The sequence below is a fragment of the Mycteria americana genome, chromosome 7, assembly GCF_035582795.1.
Source record: "Mycteria americana isolate JAX WOST 10 ecotype Jacksonville Zoo and Gardens chromosome 7, USCA_MyAme_1.0, whole genome shotgun sequence".
Taxonomy (NCBI): domain Eukaryota; kingdom Metazoa; phylum Chordata; class Aves; order Ciconiiformes; family Ciconiidae; genus Mycteria; species Mycteria americana.
Window position 1 is genome coordinate 7,220,548 of NC_134371.1, and position 20,894 is coordinate 7,241,441.

The 20,894-nt window shown below is 41.6% G+C and overlaps 1 protein-coding gene across 1 annotated transcript in view; it reads right to left on the reverse strand.

Moving 5' to 3' along the window:
* The window catches only part of SPATA16 (spermatogenesis associated 16), an 81,205-nt gene that overhangs the window by 47,655 nt on the left and 12,656 nt on the right, over window positions 1-20,894 (reverse strand). Inside the window, exons 2-3 of the mRNA XM_075509049.1 lie at window positions 18,605-18,750; window positions 6,849-6,938 (exon numbers count right to left, since the gene is read on the reverse strand). Of these exons, the coding sequence (XP_075365164.1) occupies window positions 6,849-6,938; window positions 18,605-18,750 (236 nt within the window). The remainder of the gene's footprint in view (window positions 1-6,848; window positions 6,939-18,604; window positions 18,751-20,894) is intronic.

Sequence of the window (20,894 nt, forward strand, 5' to 3'; positions counted from 1 at the left end):
AGAGCCTAAGGTAGCTTTTGCTGCGTGACAGCTGCTGACGCTAACAGCCAGTGTACAGGCAAATCCTTCGCAGCAGCCACGCAAGTCTGTGACAAGAAAATGGATGGTGTGGGCATGAGAAATATGTGGAGTTTTCTGGAATGCGACAAAGTGTTACATTGCCAAAGAAGACAAGAAATTAGCTTTGTTGCTAAATGCTTGTGTGGTCATTTACCACTGGAAAAAATATGAGGGCAAGACTCAGGGTCAGCTCCTTTAGCCTTGACTGCTCCCCTTGAGCTGTACAGAAAGGAAAGAAGCCCTGAAAGGGAGAGAAGCATTTCCCTGCAGATGGCAGAGCCTTAGGAATAATCACAGCCTATGCACATTAGAGTAACTTCCACTCTTCTATGCTATTCAGCCCCAATTGCTGCTAAGATCAGGAGGCTGATAAGTGGCAGAAAATTACCTTTGCTCCCTAATTCAAGTGATCTCACCTGGATCTGCAGTAAGTGGTACTAATAGGCGGCCTGGGCCACTGCCATGTGATGTTAGCCCTGTGCAGACCTACTGTTTGGAAAGGGTAAGTGTATTTCTATCGGTTCAGTTTAACAGGAACTTTAATATTCCTGATACAGGCACCCGGGTATTTGAGATCTCTAATACAATAGTACTGAGTCTGAGAGACAAGATGCAAAATAAACTACTGCTCTCTTCTGGATGATCTTTCTTATTTTCTGCTGAGATTAGAAAAGGAAGATGATGTTTATAATGGGAATAAGTAGGAGGTGGTTATTTTAATGCAATTATCCTATTTAAAAAGTGAACAAAATAATAACAGTTAATTTTGAAACATCTGCATATATCCTAAATGAATGTAAACTCATTAGTTTGAGGTTATGGCGACACTTGGAAACCATTAGATGATGAGAGATAAACAGAAGTCTAAAATACTGAGCAGGAATGAAATTAGTAATGTCAGGATTTACCTATATGTAGACTAGCCTCAAAATGGGGCGAAAAGTTTTATTATCTATGCATACCACCTTGATGTTGCTAATTCCTGCAGAGGACCGGCTAAAACTTCATTTTAAATATTTCACCAGTGAATCTTAAATGCACTAGGAATCTGCTATAAAACTCTTCTGTCCTGCCAAACCCTTCCAGGTTGGTGGTGGGGTATGCTTGCTGTCTTTGCTGAAGTTTCTGGGTCATTAGCCCATTGCTAGAAAGTAGAAATAAGTTTCCTGCAAGGAAAATGGCACCTGTATTTAGAATACATTTATTATTATCTGTCCCATGGTTGCATGCAGGTAACAACTGTCTGCATTGTATCGAGATTGCTACGCAGTGATAAGGAATATTTCTCATTTAACAGCAACTGCTGTGTAAGGACATCGAGAATGCTTTACAAATGTGAGCTGAGCGATGCATGGGGAAAGGACAAGCCTTTTAAAATGACAGGGGATGCTCAAGAAAACAGGTCGCTAAGCCCAGCAAGACCTTGGGCCCTCCGTGACCTGGTATGAAACAGGCAGCAGCCAGCATGGATGTGCTGTACAGACCCCAGGAGGTGGGGGAGGCCCCGATGCCTGCGTTAGCTTCACGGTCGAGCCCTTTGGAGAAGGGATGGGGTAGCTGGGATGGACAGCCTGTAACAGAGATGCAATGAAACTTTCAGAGGGACACGGTTTGTTCTGGCCTCTAGCTGGTGCTTGCTCTGCTCTCTTGTACCTCTTTGTACCTCACGCTCCCTGGGTTAGGGACGTACCTTGTACCATCCATGTTCGGATTTACTTCTGACAGGGGTGTGGGAAAACTAGTATTGAAGGCTGCCTCTTGCCTCTGATGTGACCCTGTCTGAGAGCTGTCGTTTGACACTCGGACAATCTCAAGTGATAAAGAATAACGCGTGCGGCGCAGAAATAACGGCCGCTGATTTTAGACACAGACCAACATCGTATGTTGCTGTCAAATCAAATAATAGGCCCTGTGGACTTTCCTTTGGGCTTTGGCGGATCCCAGCGCTTGTCAGAGCTGCCTTCCTAGACCCACCCGACGAAGCGCTCCTTCCGTAGCGGCACTGCGGGCAGGACGGGGGCCACACAACCACCAGAGCTCCCGGGTCCCTCCCCGCGCGTGGGGAGCACGGAGCCATCGCCCTTCCTCGCCCCGGGCACCGCCCCTGCCGCAGAGGGGCCCCGCTCCGCGCCGGAGCAGCCCCGGCCGCCAACCCGCCGCGGCCGAGCCGCGCTGCGCTGCGGCGGGCGAGGGCCGGGGGCGGCCCGCGGGGCCGGCGGTCGCGCGTGGAGCCGCCCCTGCGGCGGGGGCCGCGGCGGGGCCCCCGGGCGCGGCCCGGTCGTGGCTCTGGCCCCCGACGGCTCCCGCAATACCGGTACAGAAAGAGCCCTCTCCGTGTTGGGGCCCCGAGGGACCCTCGCGGTGTTGGCGGTGGGGTGGGGGGGTCCGTTGCTGTGACAACAGATTTTTGCTTTTTATAGAATTAGATTTGGTTTGTTTGTTTATTTCCGTTTAGGAAAACTGAAACAATTAGGAAAGACTATGAACTTTCCTCTGTGGTTTTTTTCCCCAAGAGAAAGCCCAGGCAGGAGGCAAAGGCGGGTGGCACAGAGGCAGGCGTGCGCAGGAGGCAGTCAGCTGGTGACCGCTTGAGCTTGTGTCCTCACCCCCAGTTATCTGTCTGTCTGTCTAGCTTCCCTTAGTACAACTGTATGCTTTGTAAACCAAACGGGACATACAAACTAACCCGAGTTACTCGCCTAGCTTTCTCACACAACAGTTTCAAGTCTGACTAAAAGGGGACACAAACCCGAACTCGTACAGGGGGCTGAGGTTTAACACTTGCGGACCTAGTTTGCTTTTCAGCTGATGGGATTATCTAGATTATTATTATTATTTTTAATGGGAATGTCAAAAAGCTGAGTCAGCCATGCCACAGCTATTAAGATCCTAAAACTTCTTCCTCCTTAAGGATTGCTTACCCCTACTCTATGCAGTCAGATGAATATGAGTTGTTTGTTCTGGCAGAGGGACAGACAGTCTGTTTTCCCCTACATGTATACAACTAATTTCAAGTCACTAGTGTTCTAGCTGGTGATAAAAGAGCTATCTTAAGCTTTTCACAGAACACAGTGACACTGTTAAATCAGCACAGCATTTTGATTAGCAGAAAGATGAGAGCTATGCAGCTTAATGATAAAAAGGGGCAAAATCCCTTCTGTACTTACTAACTAACTCCAGTTTCAAAGCAAATAGGTGGCCATATTTTTCTGTAAGTTACAAATTTTCACCTTACTACTGATTCAAGGCTATTCAGCGTCAGCAATAGCCTGCACTGTTTGAGTAAAGAAGAAAAATTGCTTTCATGCCTTATTGCTCATCTGGTTAGACCTTCTCCTGCGGATGTGTAACAGGCAGCTGCGGGGTCACAGCCCGTGGGCCTGGGGACTTGAAGGATGCACAGGCTCTGATACCTCTTCCTTCAGGAGCTTCAAGGCTCACCTTTGGGTGTCTGTTCCCTTTCTGGCACTCTTGTCCTTGGAAGCAGGGGGCCGGTGGTTTGCCTGCTCTGTCCTTAGAGATAGTCTGGACATCCCAGGTTCTTCTGCGGCTTACACATCCCCTTGCACATATATGTCCCTTATGTCATGCTTCCCTAAGGCAGCAGTCCTTATATTGCCGGGAAGGTTGGGTTCTCCTTGGCCTTCTCCAAGAGCATTTTCTCAGTTTTATGACAGAAGTGAGCCCAGGACCCTTTCCTGAAATTTCCATTTTGGTTATTAAGTGATCTTTAGATCAGCTGTGACCACGTGTCCTTTGGCAGGATACTTTCAGTAGCTGCTATTGGAAGCTGATCCTTAGCCTAAATGCCTTCTAATGCCTAAAACTTCCTGGTAACTTCCAGACTAAATTTATATACAATACATTTATGCCCATTTGTTCAAGGGCCAAGATGCTCTTTCAACTGAAGTAGGGTGTTCTCCTTTCTGAGGTTTAAATCTTTACTGTGTTTGTCAAGAGCAGTCTCCTAACATCAGAGATACCAATAGCGGAGAAATATATTTACTAGCTGACATCTTGGTGGAAGTGGTTGCAGTACTTTGGAATTCATCACTTGCAGATGCTGTGACCCCACAGCGGTGCTTCTAGGATTGCTTTACAATGCCAAATGGCCTTAGGCTGCGCTCGGCGTGGTGGCACCCTCTCACAGTGCTATCCTGAAGGAATCGCTATGCAGCTAACGAAATTCAGAAGTGATGCAGATATGGGCATATCAGACTCCTTACATTAATTCAGATGTCCTTGCATTTAGACTGCTCCCTATGCTTGTTCTCCTGATACTGGGCTGTACTAGTGAAAATTACACACAGAGGAACTCGAGAGACACTTAAATTACGGTTGATCCCACTCTAACCTATGACTTTCTCTGAACCGAAGAATTTGGTCTGGTACCTCCTCAGAGACAAAATCTCAGGAGATCTCGGTTTGATAGGTAAACTGAATTAAATGGGATTATCCATGCTGCTTGTGCCCAGCAGTAACGATCACAACCAGCCACTCCTGTTCACATACCCGTACAGTGTTCTGAGTCTATTTAATGGACTATGCAATAACTTAAAAATCACACGAGGGGGTGGGAAGGCACAGGATACTTAAAAGCAGAAAAAGAAATACAGTGACCTTGTTCTTGTGCAAAAAGCAAGCAGAAGTAAATGATGGCTTATGCTAACAAAACCCAAGTCTGTGTTTCCAGAAACTGCAACTGAATATCTGTATGCCATGATCTGTCTGTAACGAGCAGAGTACATTCTGCACCATTAGTGGGGTTCGGCTAAGACCAGCGACTCCAGTGAGATGACAGAAGCAGTGCTAAGCTTAGTTTAACACAATCTGCAGAAGCAGCTCTGCACAGTTGCTATAACACTATGTTAAACTAGGCTAAACTCTGAATACTGCTATAGTCACTGCTTTTGGAACCACTCTGGCTTCAGTCTGTCAGAATGTTCCTCTCTTTTACAAAATACATAATCTCATTTAAAATCATCTAGTTTCCTGAAAGCTACTCAACGTGGGGAAAAAAGGCTGACACAGTTCCCTCTTGCCTGCTGATGTAGTAAACTTACTGATTGCTTATCTGCAGTAACACCGACCACAATTTTTCTTTATTTTTGAAATCATATTTATGAACACCTTCTTGGTTCATACTGTCTTCTCAAATATGGGCATTTATATGTATTGCTTCTTAGGAAAGATCAGTTTCTGAAAGGGTATTTTTTTTTTTAACGGTTGCTGTTATTTTTTTTTTTTTTAATCTACAGTGTCACTTCTTCAACTGGAAAACCCTCTTCCCATCACCCCAAATATTGCCCCTTGTCTCACTTCACCTGTTGGGATACTAGTGAATTTTTGGGTTTGAAAGTATCCTGGACAGGATTCCCCCCCTGTCACAAAGCAACATACTCTCTGAACGCAGCTCTAAAATGTCTGGCTGATCAGTGGACCTCAACTGTTGAGGATTCAGTAGATAATTATTTCTCTCTGAATCAACACCCCAACAAGATTTTAGGAAGAAGAGACTGTTATCACTGAGATATAAAAGGAGATCTGGAAACTATCACAACACTTCATTATTTTTCAACAAAATGTTTCACTTTCTTAGTTTGAAACAGCTTTGTTTGAAAAGTGAGCTGTATTTTTTAAAAGAAAAAAAAAGTGGGTGGGTTTATGGTCAAGTGAAATATTCCAGATTTATCTGAAATCATGTTTCTGAAGAAATTTGGAAAAACTGTTTCCTTGTCTTGGGGAACCAATTTCTTCTCCCTGTCCTGACGTGTGAAAGCTAGTGGAGATTACTTTGACATAATCTCAGTGTGTGTCCTGCAGAAGGAAAAGGGCTCAGCCTGGAGTTTTTGGCTGAAGTCCAGTAGGGAAAATTGAAGTTCATCTTCCCAAGTCCTCTCTGGAACTCTGCTTGGACAAAGTCTTCTTCCACTCCCTGTAGAAACTGGTTTGCTTCTATTTTAATAGCTTCAGAGCTCTACCGCTAGCATCCATCTTAAGTGATGAGCAAAGTGACCCTTTCAGTCTCATGCCTAATTCGCACTGGCTGTTCTGCCATTAGTTAGTTAATGATTTGTGAAATATTTTGTGATATACCTTGTGGTCTTCAGCTGAACAGTCCTCTGTAAGTGTCTAATGTTAGTAGCGATGATACATAGCAAGTCACCATTGCATTTCCCCGTGCATTTCTTTCATTTAAGCATGTTAAAAACTTCTGCTGCATGTTGAAACTTTTAGTTTTTGGCAGCGTTACTGCAAGCATACAAGCAGAGCTTCCTCTTGCAGACTTTCTTCCTGCCAGCAGTTCCCGTTCACACCAGCAATCTCCTCAGCTGCACACAGGCTAAATTTTGCAGCATACCACAGTGTACCCTGAGATCTTGATTATTTTTTTTAATCCTTTTTTTTTTCCCAATCCACTCAGAGCGCACCTGAGCTTCTGCCCAGAGTTATAGGGAAGCTGGGGAGTGGAAGGTGCTTGTGTGCATGTAGCTTTTGTGCCAGTGCAGCCCTGGGACCTGACCAGGGCTCACCCCTGTACCTGAGAATGAGTAAGTCCTCCTACATGCAGCAGTCTAACTGCAACTAGGGATATCATTGGGATTATTCACGTTATGCCAACTGGGAGGATTGGAGCTCTGCTGCATGCGAGATCATATACACAAAGACAATGCAAAGCTTCCACTCATTTTGGAAAAGCCTGGATATAAGATGATATCCTTAACTACTGAGAGCTAGAATGAAAGAGAGATAGAGTAACTATTAGAAACCCACAAGCAGCGGAGTACCTTGCAGCTTCAGAGTATCTCCCTAAACACCTAAACACAGCAGCTTGGCGCAGGTGGTTCCGGAAATAAGCTGGGTTCAGAATAATGCTCCTTTAAAAGATAAGAGAGATGGACAAGTTTAGATTTCTAATTCTTAAATCATTAAAAGCTACTAATAATTAAACTGTGACTAAGACATACTATATACACTTATTCTATACAACTCAACGGTGTATGTCTCAAACATAGCATGAACTATCACTTTCTCTCTCTTGACAGCTGTGATATATGAACAAGCATTATTAAAACTTTTATTGAGGTTATATCATAAATGCAGTTTCATTAGGGTTCTGTGTATTGTTCTAGAAAAAAGTTCCTGTGGTAATATGCTATATTGCCTTTAGCTTGTAGATAATGTAAGCAAAAATGCTACAGTACAACTTCTTATTAACCCCTACCTCCACAAACATGAGTGGCAGTTGTCTGACCTGTCTACCTGGAAAAAACTGTGCATCTAGAATGTATTTTAATGTTAGTTTGGAGGATTTAAAAATACTTTCTGTACAAGTGATAGGTTCTACGTGGGTGGACCTTGGCATGTTTCTTAGACCCTTAACTTCAACAGATGCAATTCCAGGTGTAACAAATTACAGGCTTTAAGTCAATATCAGAAAAAGATGGAAGGGTAAAAATAGCATAAACTAAGCAGTTAGGTTGGCAGGCAGAGTATCCTTCTGATGTGAGCAGGGGGAGAGCAAGAGTGACAGCCCCTTCTACATCTAATTAGTGCCACTTGTGAGATCTCCAACGAGGGACTGGCTTCTCTGGTCAGCACTTCTCCCAGGGTCTGGAGAAAAGGAATGTAAAGCATGTTCTAGGATGCAAAACTTTATAAAACGTGCATGTAATGACAAATATTAACTATTTAATAGTAGTTTACCACAACAACAAAGAGATTAACGCTACATTCTACTACAAAGGCAACGTGCAAACTGGCTTTTGTTTCCTCATTGACGGTTTTGGATATCAGGATAGCATTAAATACGACTGCTCTTGTGATTTCAGTCTACGCATAACCACAGAACTAATCCTCTTCATAACCAAATCATTTATTAAAGTGTATTCATTGTCTTGAAACTGACATAAATATATGTGTAAACATATTCAGCTATAAATTCATATTTATGGAAACACTCAGTGCATTTTAGAAGACCAATAGCTGTCTTTTCTATATGTTTTCAGCACTCGTTGACTGTATGTCTGGGGCCTTCAGAAGGAACTTTCAGAATAAGTTAAAACCTAAAAGTGTCTCCAAGACGCTGCAGACTTGTGAATCAAATTCACTCTGCAGGCATTTTCTCCAAGGCACGCAGAAGAAGGCCTAAAGCTCGGAATGGTTACAACTACATTTGCAAATAATTAGATATATTAGGAGTGGATCAGTAGATCAGAGAAGCTAATGTTGAGGCCCCTACATCTATATTGTAGGCAGTCGGGGCTTTTATTTCAGACTAGACTTAGTCTGTTCCCTTAAACAAAATGTCCCCGTACATGTTGCTCAAAGGTGTCTTGAAGGTCAGCCGTTGGTTTGGATTCCTGTGTCTTCATTAGGTGCTACTTGCATTTTGTGCACGGCTCCTGCAGAACATGCAGGTAGCTTTCTCTGAAATTAATCTAGTTTGTGAGTGCCAGAATTGGTCTGTGACCATCTAGTGTGCAGAAAATGGAGGAAATTGGGTAAAGTGCACCACAATCTTACTATTGCACCAACCCAAAATGGTAAGTTAGGTGCAACCAGAGACGTTTCTGTTCTTCTGCCACAGTAAAGTTTTACTCTGTATGAGCAGAGCTGCTCTGTGCTCTGGAGATGCAGCTTCACTGAAGACCATCTGAAGGTGGTAGAGGAGCTAGGAACCATCTCGGCACTATGCTTTCCCAGTCCAAGATTTGAAAAAACGCTCAGAAAACTGTATTGAGACAAAGCATTACCTGCAGGAACTATTTCTGTGGGAAGAAGGTGTGGGGCCAAAACCAGTGATAAACGATATCATGTAACTTAAGGCATTACCGGAGGAAGTGCAGACCTTAGTGATTGGAGGCACATCTAAGTACTGAACTAAAATCCAATGTACAAAACAGCACTGGATGTTAAAATTTAGTTGTTCTTACTGGGGGAACGAATCACTCTTATCAGTAACAAAAGGATAATGCCAACAGCAAACACTGCAGTTCTCAGCCAAACATGGCTCAGATCTGAAGTTTAGACAGTACTGATGGTCACTAAAACTTAATTTAACCAAAACGAAATCACCAAAAGATCAAATACTATCAGCATTCAATGATTTGACCAAAACAGTAATACCTTACATAGATGACAACTGGTACTTCTGCAAACTATTTTAAAGGCGATTATTGCTGCTGTAAACTGTAGTCAACAGTTGATAATAGTGATATTGATTTTTTTCTTCTCCCCCCCATTCTCGAAGTTATCAGTTCTACCACAGGCAAGCAATAGCACTATGAGGGGAAAAAAATAAAAAATCAATAATTCCCTGGTAGTTAGCAACATATTTTCTGTAAGTCTTTGAGCAGGATGTGCTGTGATAGGCTTATAATAAATATAGAACTGTAGCAGATTTTCAAAGAATTAGATATCAGCTCTCCGTTTTCCATCTTGATTTTTTTTTTTTACTAGTCTCAAAAAGATCAACTGCTTCTCTTGATCTATAAATTCTATACTGAAAAATATTATAGTACGCCCTAATAGCTTGAGCAAACATCAGAAAGCTACCGTTGACTCCTGGCAGTTTGGTTTGATGCTGCCAGGCCCTCTGTAGCCCATACTCTAGAAATAATTTCTGCTATATTACTACTCTACCCAAAAGTAGCCCTTTGCTGTACTGATGCAGCTCCAGATTAGTAGCCTTTATGCAGAGGAGTGCTAATGTAATGCCAGGTGTGCACTAAAACTGTGCAGAGCTATCCCTTTGGCTTTTAAACCCGGCTCTGATGTGTTTCAGGTGATTTTGGTGAAAAGGAAAAAAAAAAAAAAACAAAACCTGAATGAAAATAGGAAGCAAAAGAATCATACAAACAAAGGTTAAGAGGAAAACCCTAATTTCAGGAAGTTCTCCTTCAAATAGGAGCAGATGGGGGACCCATCTGGCCAGGCAGAAATGTGCCAGGCTGTGCGTACTGAGAACAAGTCCATGCTCCAAGATCCACCTCCAGCCATGAGCAGTCTTGATACTAGGCTGGTTAATCCAGTAATTAATTAGAAGGGATGTGTTTCAAGAGGGAGGCTTGAAAGAAGAATTAGGAAGGGAAGAAGGTGGTGGACACACCGGCTGCAACACAGTCCGGGCAATCTCTGTACGTGGTGATTTGTGCCATGAGCAGAACCGTCGGTCCCTCTGGTCTTTTTACTCATGCTCCTCTCATGGGAGCTTCAGGTAGAAAAAGTAGTTTTGACAGGAAACGTCTGAAAATGGATAGCTCTTATTTTGCCCAGAAAAAAACTTCTAATCCGCAAACTGCAAATAAAGTCACTACATCTGAAGATTAAAACTTGTGTTCTTGCCAGGTTTTGCCCCCATCTGTCAAATGACTAGGCTAAAGTAAACTTGAAATAGATTTTCATTTATTTTTCATCTTCACTGTAATCCAAAGACTGCCCTGTTAAAAGCCTTTCGTAAATCATTTGGTCAGTTTTTCTCAACAAACCAGTCCTTAAGTAATGCTGTATATCAGCCTCTTTTTTGACATTTTCGTTTTTTCATCTTGACATCGTCTCTTAAAAATAATACAGTGTTTCTCCTATTATCTTTTTTTCAAACTGTGAGGAGGGGGAAAGAAGGCATCAACTCTCTCCCCATCATAGCAATTGGAGTATGCAAATTGAAGATGCACACGTTAGTCTGTGGTTTTTTTCCTCTCAAAGTTTTTCTTTCGATCTTGCTGCCCGGTGTTAAGAAAACAGGTGCGGCAAGAAACTCGGATTGCTACATCAAAACCGGCTGCTAGAAACCACCTTGTCTTTTCTCTAAGGTGCACATGGTCTATCGAATTCCTTCCCAAATGCAACGGGGATTTAACTCTAATCTGACTGACATGAAAAAGTGTCTCTGCTACTATCTACCGCATCATTCGTGTTTGGCCTTTGTAGGCCAAGAAAAAGTCAATGAGATGATTCTATGGATGAAACAAGTGAAAAAATACACTTCACTGAAGTAGATAAACTCATTTTTCTGGCTAGTACTGTGAGTAAAAGCTAGCTGGTTCATAGAGGTGCATGCAGTTGTTTCTTTAATTAGAGTGGCAGAAGCTTTTTCTTTTTCTTAGTTGTCCATGCCTTCCCATGCTACAGTGTGGTCTTCTGTACAAATGCATTTTAATAGTCAATTATAATTGACTATTAGAGAGGAGTTAGGTGATTTATCAGAAGTAAAAATTCAGTGCTAAACCAATGTGTGCCTCTGTGCAGAGATGTAAAGCTAGCACGGGTGCTGGCGTGTCCACGAGTCAGTGGCACGGAGTGACTGTACAAATGCAGTCGCTGAGGCGTTCTTCACCACAACATTAAATACAATGTCAGTGCAAGTAATGTGTCAACTAGTATTCAGCAGAACCATGTATTTGGTTGCTGTAGACTAATACAATGCTTTTATCTTCAGTGAATACTGTCAATCAGTACAGCTGGTGATCCAGCCCCAATATACTTACAGACAAATCTGACAAATCCTGTACAATTACATTGAACCTTAACTTTCTTCTTTTTCCTAGTTTCTTCTATATGGCAGGCAGCTTATTATCTGCAGTGTAGTACTAGTCTTACATCTGTTTGAGTCTGCCATGCTCTGCTCTGGGATCCCAAGGGCTGGTTTGAGTTCAACTGTACTAGAGGCAGTAAAATTCTTGAACCCTATGGTTCAAGGTAGCCAGGAATCAACCTCATCATATTTTCCTGCAACTTGCATGTGCAGCTGTGTTATGATTTTATTTAAGTTTTATTTGGGGACCACATGGTGGTACATTTGTTTGCAGCCAACTTTGTATTCTAAACCACTTCTCCTCCTGGTGCTGTTGTAGGGAACTAAGAGGGATGTGTCTTGGATACACAAAAGCTTGAGGGCTTCCTTGCCCTATGTGAGAGTTTACCGAAGCTGCCATCCTGAAGAGGAAAAAAAACCTCCCTGTTGCAACAAGCTGGTGGAAACATTTGGTAGGCTTGTGAAAGCAGGCACGCAGAAGCACTTTCTCCCAGAGGACAAGAGTGTGGTGGTTTCAGTGCTAGCGGGCATGAATAATTCAAGGGAGAAGGAGGGCATCTGTGGTGAGGAGAGCTGTGTGAAGGGACATGGGAGGGAGGCAGGGCCTTTCTCCTGAGCTTGGTTTCAGTCTGTTGGTGGCTGGGCAGGTTCAGACCCGTTGGTCCGTGGGGAAGCTTTCTTTCTGTCGCCACCAAATGCCTGGCTGTGGCTGTGCCCAGCGTGCCCTGGGCTTGGGGGCCTTTTTCTTGTGCGAGAGTGCTCCGGTTCCTAAAGGAAGGAGCACCCTTCCCTCCCTGCCCTGGCTGCTCTCTTTTTAAAGAAGTGACATGCAAAATTAGATAACATCTGTGTTATGGAGGAAAAAAGCTGGAGGATAAAGAGGCCAGGACCACTTGGCAGATGTAGCTACAAGAGTAGCTGTACCGAATACTGCTTATCAAGGCAAATCCGGCAGAGACCAGAATGGGTCTCTTTGGTGGCCATCTGATAAATCATTAGGAGTTCCTTCTAATACAGTCGTCACCACTGAACCAAACCAACAGCTGCAAGCAAAGACAGAAAAGCTTCTACGAAACTTAGGTGGATCAAGGAACAGGACCAAATCCTCTCGCACTGAAGGAGGAGGACACCTGACTTGTCTTTGTGCAGTTGGATTTTTTTGTACAACCGTTCAGAAATAAATGCAGTTATGGCATCTACGGGCGAGGACTTTCAGTGCACGGAAGAAACCATCTCACGAAGTTTTCCTGTCTAAACAGACAGGAAGGGAGGAAGTGTGCGTTCCCAAAGAAGGTTTAACACAACGCCTTTTCTCTGTCAGTAAAGTGAAATATAACTGCCATGCTAAAAGGTTTTGCAGCAGCAATTTGCTTTGAATTGCAAGCATAAGATAAATGTGCTATACAGGTCTCGATTCCTCAGCTGTGAAGGTGGTAAAAAAGGAGAATGTTCTCCAGTCCAGAACAAAAAGATATTTAGGAAGATCTTGTTTCAAAGCTTCCAAAACATTTTAACACAAGTGGAGATACTCTGCATTACCTGTCTTGTTTGCATAATGTACTGCCCACTCACTTTCCAGCTGTACAGGTACCACTTTCTTGATCACCAAATCTTCTGATGCCATTAGGACTGCTGTCATGTATCTCAACTCTTATAAAACAGTTCCGTGTTGCTAGACTTTTCCTTCTGTGAGGAACTGTATTTCTTCCAGGGCAATTTTTTTTTTCCCAAATGTGCTTTTTCCTAAATAGGATCCCACCACACATTGTGTAGATTAATATTTTTGCAATATAGCATCATCAAAGTCAAGGGGAATATAGCCTTTGACCTCAATGGAGGAAGCCTCAGCCCATAAAATAGGAACTATGTCACTGATATACCAACCTGGAAATAACATATAATTCAAAGTATCAGAATCCAGAGAAACCGCTTCTCATTTAAAAAGTAATAAAAAGTTGAAGCACGTAGAAATATTTGAAATGCTGCATGAGAAGGAATTATTTTAAGAGTACTTCTGGTTTATATTATCCAGAGCATCTCAATGGAATAGCTTTGTATTAATAATATCTCATCTATTATGTATATTGCAATATGCCTAACACAATTGCTGAAGTAATTAGATGCTGCTAATTCTTCTCTTTCTTTTTCTTCCCTTTTCTGAGGAGGTAAAGAGATTAGGAGAGTAGTTTAGAGCAAACTATACGTTACACTACAGACTTCCCACAGATTAGCAGCATCAGCCATTACGTTTCTTGTTTTTCTACTTCTGCCTAAAAATCTGTGCTCTTCTTGAGCTCTTCTTCTATTCTGTCTCCATTTTAATGCCCACTGACGGCACTGTATCATAGCATCATTGCATTATTTATTTTTGATTATTTAATATTTCACTAGAATTCTGTTCTTTGACTTACTTTAATATAGTCCTATTTTAAAGGTGCAAAATAAGGAAGCTAGGGAATGAAGAAGTAGCTGAATATTGAATTTTTAGTCTCAAAGTTCTGAATTAATCTGGATTAAGGACACTTGACTTATCCTGTCTATAGTACGCTGACCAAGTTTTGAGATGCCTTTTTTTCCTGACAGATATTGCATAAAGCTTGATAATTAATAATTATTTTAAACCTTCTGTAAGTGTTTGAAAAGTCACTGGGAAAAATGGAGAGGATTTAGAATGAAATCTGTGAGGCTTCAGCTGTTTTAGATTTTTTCCCCACTGTGCCTCCATAAGAGATTCCCTCTGTTAAGTCATCACTAAAGCAATCATGTACTACTTAACAGAGGTGCTATTTTCTACTTCATGTGTCTCCCTATGAATTGTGCAAGAGGCATTAGCAAGCCCTGCCTTCCACCGAACACATAAAAAGGCATAGCAGAAAAAGCTTTACAGATTTATTACATTCTCTATGCATTGCCTTTCTGGGAGGGAGGGAGAAAATTGGCAGCGGGTCATGCTGCGGAGCAGAGTCTGCAAGGGCACAGGAAAATCTTTGCTAACCCCCAAAGATTTTGAATAGCTCCGTACAGCAGTCCTCATTATCATGAACATATTTTCCAGGCATTACTTAGAGGTAACGTTAGAGAAACATGCCACAATGTCCGATTCCTCTTCCTCCCCTTGGCCCTTACGTGTACAGTTTCCAGATCGAGGGAAGGAGGGCAGGGAGTGAAGCCCAGGGATGCTCTGGGAGGCGGGAGGTCGCAAACATCCTTCCTTATGGCAATTCCCAACGCACCTTCCGCCACCAGCTGTGGGCTTCCTACAGCATGATGGCAATCCCATCGGGAAGAGGTGTGACTTCTCACCTGTGGCGGGCAGCCTCATTCCCCTGCTGAGGAGCTTATTTCTGGAGGAGTCCTATGGCACCAGCCGCCCCACTGCAGCTGGGCAGGGAGTGATCAAAAGTAGGCAGAAATGGAAAAAAAAAACGCTTTTTGTCACTTGCTGCTGGGCAGGTGACATTAACCTCTTCCACATTTTCTAGTGCTTGATCCGTGTACAGGACCCCTATGAACAGCAGTCTATGTTTAGGCAACTGGATCAAGCCACGTGTCTGTCATTCCTCAAATCTGGTGTGCCATGAGTACCACAGCAGCTGAGGAAGCGTTAGTGCAGTGGCAAAAAGCATATTTCTAGTAGAAAGTTTCTGTGGTTTTTTTTCCCCATGTGCAAACAGCAAGTCACATGGTGTCGATGTAGGCCAATTTTAGCTTGCTTGGAGGAAAAAAGCAAAACAAACAAAGAAACTATAAGGGAATATAGAGTCTCATTGAGAAAATTGTGTATATCATGTTTTGAAGGATCGTCCATCTTCAGTTGTCATGGAGTTCAGCATCGCTCTCTCCAATTTCAAACAAAACTGAATCTTAACAGTTGCTGAGCTGTGTACGTGATGCGCTGTGGGTTGTTCTTCCGCATGTGACTGTAGCTTTATGGATTTCTCTGTTGGGCCTGGCCCTCTGAAGAGCAGGCATAATTGGGGGACTGCTCTGCTGAAATGCTGTGCTCTGCTTCAGGATTGTTTTCATTTGGGGCAAAAATTCATCCACTGACATTATTAGGCTGAGCAACATAAGGCCTAAGTACTAATCTGAGGTTTCTTAGTCAGTTCTTGACTTCTCAGACCTTCACTGTTTTGCCATCTGCTATAATTGAAAATTGCCTTCTGCAACCAAAGGGAAAATCTAATTTCTCAGCAAGCCATATGGGGTTATTAAGATCATTAAACCCTGGTATGCCATAATGCCTGGGCCAAAAGGACCACAGGGCATGTAAATATTGTGTGATTCATTTTATAGCTTCAGACTGCAAGTTAGGAATTATTTTGATGGCTATCTTATGATGAAAAGTGGTGGTCAAGTAGGTTACTGCAGATGTTGCTCGGTGAGGTCAATCCGTGGCACGTTTGTTCAGAGCTGTGACAGATGAGAAGTGGTTTTAATAGTGTTTGATTGCAAAGGGTAAATCTTTTGTATCAGCCTGACAAATGATCAGAACCCAGCCAGTGTCCTCAATTGTGCCAGTGATGCTAAAGGCAGCCTTAAATTTTGATATTAAGAAATCAGAGAATACACTTTCCACTTTTCAGGAGGACCCAGACTTGGCTTCTCATACAGGATCTAACGCTGATGATATAAATTGTACTCCCTTTCCTTTCTTAAGAATGGGAAAGCTATTGCCCTGAAGAAGCCTGTTCTTGAACACTTTAAAATGAAGCTGCTGGAATTTTTCTCTATTTTCTCTGTTTCTCTAGTTGTGATATTTCGTAAGATTTCTTCCTAGCAAAACTCACTTCTATGTATTTGATACGACTATGTGTGAGAATATTAAAGCTGATTTTTGGTTAATAAGGCTTCAGAAATGAATGCAGGAGCTGTGAAATTTACATGAAATTAAAGAAAGAATAGTTCAGTAAATGCAAATAAATGCAGAAATGAATTCTTTAATTTGGATTCATGATTAATGCCAAAGGATTACCAGCAAACCATTACAATGTGGTGATGACATAAAAACTCAATGGGAATAAAACTTCTATATGCACTAGTTAACTGATGGCAGTAAGCTATTTTTAGTAGGAGAGCTCGGAGTAATTTATTTGTTCTTTTTGAAAAATATAGCTCCTGATTATATTTCAAGTTTTGTTTTTATGTTAATTATGCCTCAGAATACTTTTTTTTACTGGTATACTATTGTAACAGTTCCTGCATTTTACAATGTGACAACCACGGTCAGTAGATTTATTCCCATTTTGCAAGTTATTAAATGAATTATATTGAAAATAGGCATTACTGATTGCCACTTTTCTTTGTGCTATGTAACTAAAGGAATTAAGAACAAATTGTTGTAATTATATATGAAAAAAGAGTGAAGATTTTTTTCCCTACTTCAGTTTTCCAGTGATCTCAACCTAACTGCATTTATTTTCTCTGTAGATCATGGGTTTCCGTAGGTCATGGTTTCTGTTTTAAGACAGTTGAAACCAAAGCATGCCTGAATAGGCTTTAGTTTCAGTAGCACTGGGGTCAATACGTCTTACTATTTTGAAATCAAGAAAATTTAAAGGAGGTAAAGAAAAGTATTTCCTGTTCTAGTTATATTTATACTGTCCAAATAGCTTCCTTATTTTAGTGTTCTTGGAAATCACAGTTAGAATAAGAGAACGATCATTACCAGTTTTCCAAAAGTTGGGAGTCCAGTCAAACTTTATATATATATATATATTTTTTTTTTTTTTTTCTAACATGGTCTTTGAGAAGCCATGAAAAATGTGGTTGGACTTAGATTGCACGAGAAGTGCAGGGTTTTTTTTGTTGTTGTTGTTTTTTATTTATTTATTTTTATTTTTTTAACGGGAGTCTCGCAGTCTTCCCCGCTTCCTATGCTTTGGCTCACCTAACAGAATACTCCACCTGGAAGGAATACAGTTTGTGTGTCCAGGAGATGTGCCCTGGGAGAGCACCTACTGTTCTCTGGCCACTCATGGGCATTCAGGCCCCCAACCCAGATGGTACTTGGAACTAGTCTGGAGGACGCACCCCCACGATGCGGGTAGGCTCCGGGTAGGCATAGCTTTACAGACAAGAAGTGCTTGGGAAAGGGCTGGGGATGAGTGGGGTGGGAGACGAAGACCTTGTCATTAAGTCAGGACTTCCCGTGACCTCGCATGTAGCTAAAGGAACCTGCTGCCATGATGGCATCGCATTTCTATACCAATGCGTTATTCTTCACCGCTGTCTCCTGTGCATTAGGCACAAGCATGTGCCTCCTCTTTTGTTGTAACTACTCTTTTGTAGTTACATTCATTTGAGATGATTGTATGAAAAAATCCTCACCCTGCACTAATTGCAGTGTCCATCCTAATACAGCTCATACAAGGGAAAAAATGAACAGAGACCTCAGTAATGAAGTGTTGCTGGCAGGACATGCACGTGCTTAACGGAAACTATCGTTATGCCTGAATGCTAATTAAAGGCAGCACAAACCCAGCAAAATCCTAACTCATCTGAAACTAATGGGGATTTCATCTCTGCTATGTGCAAGTTTTGTTTCTGGCTTCTTTATGCATTGTTGGTGGTGCTGGTCTTTGATGTGGATCACGAGTGAGCCCGTGAGGATTATGTAATGAAAATAACTTGAAGCCATCCCTGACCTAATCTGACTTGAAAAAGATTACGAGTTTATAATATCATTACCATCTTATAAGGCTGAGCATGTTCATATTTGTCTAGCTTTAATCTTAAGTGTGCCCTGAACTGTGTCCGTGACTCACCTGCATATCCTTACCTACTGCATTATCAAAGCAGTAAATGTTTACGTGGCTATTGTGGCTTAAAGTCTCAAATTTTGAGAATTGGTCCAGTCTAAACATCAGTGCCATGTGTGAGTTGTGTTTTATTGATTCCTCTTTTCTCATTATTAGACTGATTCTTCCTGCACAGGATTTTTTCATACTCTTTGTTTAATTTTTGATTTCAGTCTTAGCAGTGTATCTAATCAATATTTATCTTTACCTGTGTGAATGATTCAGAGCATCATCAGGCTTCTTCAGTTTTAAGTAGCAGGTTACAAGCTTTGTCTCAATAAAACTGGCGATACTGGAAATATCTTCTGCAGATGGCTCAATGGGATTGTCTATAGCAGCACCGTTACTGCAAAGCTGTACAAGAAACAAAAATCTTATTTACTAATGTTATAATACACCTTTTGTTAAGCAGAAATGCTTTCTGTAACTGATAAATGGAGAAAACTAACTTTTAAGTAAAATATACCCTGACTTTAACTAGAGTTAGCACTACAAAAATCAGTACAAATACATGTGAACATAATAGGAAATGCAGTGTCGTCATCTGGGAAGGGATAGTCAAGAAAGCGGATAATAAGCTAAAAACTTAGGCCCTGTTAGGAAAGAAACTATATTTTTCTCCATTTTCAAAAATAAAGGCTCAACTTCAGGCTCCCGAAATCTGTCGCTGCCTTGAGATTGAGGTCGAAGGAGGAGTCTCAGACAGCTATTTACTTATTTGAGTAAACCAGTGGTGAACTCTGCCTTAGGCTCTGCTGCTTTTGTCCCACAGGTAGGAGAGCAGAGAGTGGTAGAAGGCAAGGAAACCAGAAACTCCCCCCTCATTGAATGGGAGGACTTTTCCCCCAGAAAACTGCTATAGAAAGTAAAAAGGATGAGATCAACCATCTTTCCCACCTTCTTGAACCGTATAGGATTTAGCAGAGAGAAACATCATATTTTCTGTTTAAAAAAAATACTCTTTTCCCGATAGATAAATCGCCTGCTGTTCATCACAGCAAGTGACTTTCTCATTAAATAATGTTCTATTTCATAATGTGCATCATTAGAATTAGAGAACCCACAACTCCTTAAAGTTTCAGAGAGTCCTCAGCACTGGCAGAGCTACGATACCAGGCACGACTACCTTCAGTCCTCAAATCTGTTTCGTTAAGCTACAGGCAACCTGATTTCATAATGCCAAAGAGTAGTAAAAATTAGCTTTTAGTTCTTCAGAAAATTCAACTGTAAGCAATTAGATACAACTCTAAACAAATAGATTAAGTCTAAGAGCCTTGTCTTTAAGGACAATAACCATACAGTGCTACTAATGAGAATGCAATTGAATGTCCTTTGCTTGGATAAACATCCCTAACAGGATTGTTTAGTGTGCAATGATTTCAGCTGACTAAGTGACTTCACTGCGAATCAGCTTTAAAAGTAGCTTTCTAATGAAGATTAACAAATTAATATTTATCTATGCTGTGCGTTTAAATGCTTGGATCACACTGAGACCAGCGCTGAGGACCCTTATGGCACTGATACGCAACTGCAGCCTAATGTGGATGAACACAGCCTCCGCTTTAAATAGGGTATAACCGAGGAACTCTCACTTGACTCCAGTTTTGCCAGTCACCAAAGATTTAAAATGGAAGGAGGAGGATCTGGCCTGTTTGTCTAGCTCCTCATCACTAATGAATTTAATTATAATAATTAGTTACTTGTGCCTACGTAGTTAAAATCCAGTGGCTGATCTTTAGAAGGTGCAATGTCCGCTCAGCAGTTTGAGATCTCTTTAGAAGATTAAATTTCTCAAGAAATAAAGCTCTTCTATATATGCATCTTTCTTCCATGTGTGATCTTTAAAAGCAAGAAGGATTATAGACCCACATCCACACTTAGCACCTACAAAGCTAACCCTATCTTTAAGATTTTTGTGCATTGGTTAGAGATCAGCTCAATTCTTTACAGGCAACAAGGGTCATTCAAGGAAGTGTCCCCCTAGTTCAGGTGTGATAAATATTTTTTTCTTTCACATCCCTTCCCTGCTGAGTGAAGTTACACAGTGTATATAATAACACCCATACATTTAAGATTTTCTATCATCTTCTTATCAGTAGAAGTTATAAATCAGAGAATTCATCACTTTTAACTTTGCTCATGGTACCGTATATATCTGCTGAAGTGTCTCTATGGATAAGACATGCTATATGTAGCTAAAAGACCCAGAGAATTATGTTCACATCAGTGAACATAAAAGTATCATCAAGTTTTTCTGTAATAACACTTTTCAGCTGAATTGGCCATGCTGTGACCTCTGTTAAATTTATGGGAATAAGAGATTTGAGGATACTCCCTGGACTTTCAAGTTCTTGAATGATTGTGAGAAGAAAAGAATCATTTAGGGATCCCTTCAGTATAAAGTGCCGCAATTCAGAGTTTCCTCGGGTCTTACTGCTGATATGAAGAGTTATGTTTAGACCTGCGTAAGCCCTCAGTTATCTTTGACAAAAACCAAG